This window comes from Eimeria acervulina, genomic scaffold (assembly GCF_000499425.1).
Source record: "Eimeria acervulina Houghton genomic scaffold, Eah_scaff399, whole genome shotgun sequence".
NCBI classification, from domain to species: domain Eukaryota; phylum Apicomplexa; class Conoidasida; order Eucoccidiorida; family Eimeriidae; genus Eimeria; species Eimeria acervulina.
The window spans coordinates 20,321-25,112 of NW_013549836.1; the positions used below are offsets into that span (position 1 = coordinate 20,321).

The 4,792-nt window shown below is 30.9% G+C and overlaps 1 protein-coding gene across 1 annotated transcript in view; it reads left to right on the forward strand.

Moving 5' to 3' along the window:
* EAH_00036740 (rhoptry neck protein 2, putative) overlaps positions 1 to 4,399 on the forward strand; it is a gene marked incomplete at both ends in the record, with an annotated part of 8,191 nt that extends 3,792 nt beyond the window's left edge. Inside the window, 5 exons of the mRNA XM_013395642.1 lie at positions 183 to 263; positions 530 to 709; positions 1,176 to 1,403; positions 1,935 to 2,084; positions 2,454 to 4,399. Coding sequence (XP_013251096.1) covers positions 183 to 263; positions 530 to 709; positions 1,176 to 1,403; positions 1,935 to 2,084; positions 2,454 to 4,399 — 2,585 coding nt within the window. The remainder of the gene's footprint in view (positions 1 to 182; positions 264 to 529; positions 710 to 1,175; positions 1,404 to 1,934; positions 2,085 to 2,453) is intronic.
* Between the last annotated feature and the right edge of the window lie 393 nt (positions 4,400 to 4,792).

Consider the following 4,792-nt stretch of genomic DNA (forward strand, 5'->3'; position numbering starts at 1 on the left):
ATATATATATATATATATATATATATATATATGTCTATATAAAGATATATGTCTATACATTCGCATGAATACACTGTATATATTAGTAATAGTATGGTGTGTACATTGCTGATAAAGTTGAGGAACAGAGTACTGAGTATTTGTTTATTTGTTTGTCTTTGCTTTTTTTTTGTTTTTCTCAGTTCTTGAAAAAGCATTTTACTACGACAACAGAGAAATGATATCCAAAAGCAAAAGCGCGATACAAAAAGCATTTGATGCCTGTAAGAAACATATAAACCTTTATTATTTATAATAATATATATGCATAATATATATTTAATATTATGTATGCGTATATATATATATATATTTGTATATATATATATATATATGCATTGTATATGACTGCTTTGTAACACCAACAGTTTCTAAACTAATAACATATTTATTTGATTAAACAATAAGACTAATGTATTAATAATAATAATAATAATAATAATAATAATAATAATAATACTGATTGTTTGTTTATTTGGTGTTGCTGCAGTCGCAAGAAGAATAACTGCTTTAGCAGGCAAAGCATCTGTCTCTTTCTCTGAAGCAACAACTATTTTTGAAGCTATTCAAAAAGATGTTGCAGCGCAAAGACCTCGAAAATGGTACAAGAGGGAGCCGCCTATTAATAAAAAGAATTTATTTAGAGTTGCTGTCATTCTCTTTCTTAAAAGTAAGGCTATATTATCAATGTATTATATGTAAATATTTATATAGTTATATGTTTATGCATATATTTATATATATATGTTTGTTTGTATTTATATTTAGATATATTTATTTTTTTCTCATATTTATGTTTATCTGTATTTGTGTATTTATGCGAATTTGAATCCTCTCAACGCCATCGTGTATATATAATACAATATATACATGATAATACAATATATTATAATTATTATATATATATATATATATAGATATATGCATATTACAACCTGTTGGTTTGATTTACATACCTTTGTATATTTATGCATAGGGATATATACAGAGCAGTCTGCTATCCTTTGTCTCTGCGTTTGTTGATAAAACAATAGCAATAAACAAACACTGATGATTATTTGTGGTGATAATACCCTCTACATATTAATTAATTAATCAATTTATTTATTTATTTATTTATTTATTTTGTTGTTTAGGTAGACTGGCATGCGACATGCGAAGTTCTTTTGCTGAGAAGTTTGAGGCTTTCACTCAGTTTTTATTTAAATCAAGAGAAGCAGGAGGAAGACGTCAGCCTGCTCTTCAGCGCTCATTACTTGCATTCTTTAGAACAAACAAAGCTCAAAGTTTCTACGCTATGTGTTCCTTCGACCCTCTCTCTCTCAGCTACCTCTTCCTATACAGATTCGTTCTTATGGGCAGCGGTAAGATATAATATATATATATATATATATATATATATACATATATCTATATATATATATATATATATTATGTATATATTTTTTATATATGTACATATATATATATTGTATATATTTTCATATATGTACATATATATATATATATACACGTGAATATAAAGGATGTAATAGTTGTAATAGAATAAATGCGGCTATATTTGTTGATGGGGATTGTTTATTTATTTATTTATTTGTCTGTTTATTTATTTATTTTTTATTTATTTACACGTGTTTGATTTGTTATAATAGACTACGTATACTGCAATTATTATTAAGATTTCTCTTGTTATTGTTAATAGTATTATTATATTGCATATATAAGATATAAATAACTATTTATTATTATTATTATTATTATTATTATTATTATTATTATTATTATTATTATTATTATTATTATTGATTCCTCTGCTGCTGAAGAAGATATTATTACACCTCTCTTGTTAATAATACAATTACTATCTGTAAATAACAATTATTATTTGCATGCAGATGCTGGAAGGACACATGATAAACAACACGCTGCTATGAGTCGAACGCGACTGAGCACGAGGCTTCTGGGCTCAAAGTGGACGCCTTCAATTCTTAAAAGTGTTATGATGGGATTCAAAAGAAAATCTCTTGTTCAAACTGCTAAACAATGTACGTAGATATCACTAAACAATTAATAGAAGAATAATAAACAAATACTTTTCGCCTGGTCTCTATGTATATATATAAATACATATATATATATATATATGTATTTATATATATATATATATATATATATATAATGCCTGAAAGCAATTATTCATTCATATATGCATGCATGCGTATGCTGTGTTTGTGTGTTGATAGTTTGTATGTATGAACAGCGTATGAATTTGTATTATTTGGTGTGTGTTTAATATAAATTTATTTGTATTTGTTTGTGTATGTATGTATGTATGTATGTATGTATGTATGTATGTATGTATGTATGTATGTATGTATGTATGTGTGTGTGTGTGCTTGCATGCATGCGTTCAGTGTTGTTAGAAAGCCTCGACCCTTCGATATTATCTTCATTATTAACTTCTTTTGATTGGATTGTGCATACACAAGCGACACTGCAAGTAAACCAAAGTGCTTCGATGTATCATGACTTAGAGGCCCCTTCTCAGCAGTATAAAACAACTGGAGAGAAGAAAGAAGGGTATAGATTATCAAGCGGCGGCTTAGTAAAAACTACAGATAAACAATTAGAAGACTGGGCTGAGTACGGTATCCCTGCATCATTATCAAGAAAATTAAGAAGAGGCGAGAAGCTTCCTAAGTCTGTAGCATTTGAAAAAATTGCAACGCCGGACTTAACGAAGTGGGAGCAGCAATTAAATAATAAGTGGTTGGATGCTCTAAGTGCATATTTAGAGCATCCTTATGGTCGTGCTGCTCTTGCTGCAAGAGATCCTGTAGCTCTTTTAGTAAAAGAAAGTAAAGATAGACTTGAAGCTGAGGTTGACTCAACCATATTCTTAGGAAGAGTTGTTAAAGTGCCGAGGATGTCAAAATTCAAGAAAGCTATGAAAGCAATAAGCAATTTCTTTCGAGCAATTCTTAGAGCTCCTGAACAAAGTGAATATGCTGTTTGGATGGGTGTTAAGGTAAATGTTGATAAAGTGCTTGCTGTTATGAAAGCAGTAAATAATGCTGCTGAGGTTGCAAAGAGTTCTGGAGTCTATGAACATATAAGAGAAGCTTTCCTCGAGATTGTTAAAGACTTTGTAATGGGAAACCTTGATTCACATGTTCGTATTGTTGGATATGATACATTTGCTGCAATAGATGAACAGCTAAGAACTCAAGGGTATGCTGCTGCAAATAAAAGAAATCACGGTTTCCTTGCTATTCATCCAGATTATTCAAATATGAGTGAAGCAGAGAGAAAAAGAGAGTTTCAACTCAGCATGTGTATGGATCACTGCGAGTCTGTTTGGTCTTTAATTACCTCTTTAGTCCTGACTAATCTGCAGAACCCGAAGAAACTAAAAGATTATGAAACTGAAATGAGCAAAACAAAGGCTATTGCAGCTCTTAACGATCCTAATCGTGTGAATGCTTTCCGGTTTGGTTTGAACGTTCAGACAGATTATTTTGAGAATTTATTAGATAAAGGTTCACGAGAAAACATCAAAAGAATGAAGTTTGGAGGGGGAACATGGTTTGCTTACTCTTTACTTCTTGCTGGACGTATCAATACTGCTATGGGGATGCCTAACTTAGGAACAACTCTTGTTTATCAAGCTCCTTACTATGGAAACTTTATTCTTCGATGGATAAAAGAAAGAAGAGAAGCCCGAAAGAAAGCTCTATTTGCAATGTTAACCCTTGGTTTCTTCTTTGCATACACATTCCTCTCTGTTTCAGATATTACTCAGCATCTTAATGACTCTGGCTTAGGCCCTGCAGTTGATTGTCTAGAAAATCTTATTGTTGGGCCTATATGTCCTGCTGAAGTCATTGCTCCTGCAATAACAAGTGCAGCAACAGCAGCAGCACAAGATGTATTCAAAGTAGGTTTGCTGGGGCTTCTAACTCCTTATCTTGTCTGGCCGATGATGCTTATCAGTGTCTGGCAGATACTCAAATCTGAGTTTAAAGTGTTGCTGCAATTCGAAATGTCTGTTAAAAGCCTCTTTACTCGTTTCTCTCGATGGGCTAAGCAGCCGTTTACAACTTGGTGGCAGAAAAGACGAAGAATGAAAGAAAGCATTATGAAGAATGCTTCAGATAAATATGAACAAGAGAAGATTAAAAACAAAGGTAAAGAGCCTCAAGCTAGAGATTTCATAGGGAGATTAGATACAGGTGCTGCTGATTTAGATATCCTCGGACTTCCATCTTCTCAACAGCAAATAAGCTATGAAATTACTTGGGGAGGCCCTGTATTTCCTTACAGTCCGCCTTTGATTCAAGCTTCTTCATCAGGTCTTTAAATATATCTCAAGGCGCTGAAAGCAATAGTATTATTACTATTGGCACTCATTAACCCTATTAATCTCTTTATTATTATTGTCTTTATTCTGCTATCTTTAAAAGGAGTATACACCTTCAACTACCTACCTCTCCTTATTTTAACTTCAATTTATTTTCTGCTCAAGCAAACAAATCGCTTTACCCAACTCTGGCCGTTTTAATTTCATTTTCACAAAAAGTGCATACATTTATTTATACATATATTTCTTTATTTATTTATTTTTTATTTATATTTATTAATAACGCTACACGTATATATACGTATTGCGTTATTTATATAAGTAAAATATATATATCTGTAGGTGTCAATATAACTAGAAATATATATATATATACACCTATATATATATATA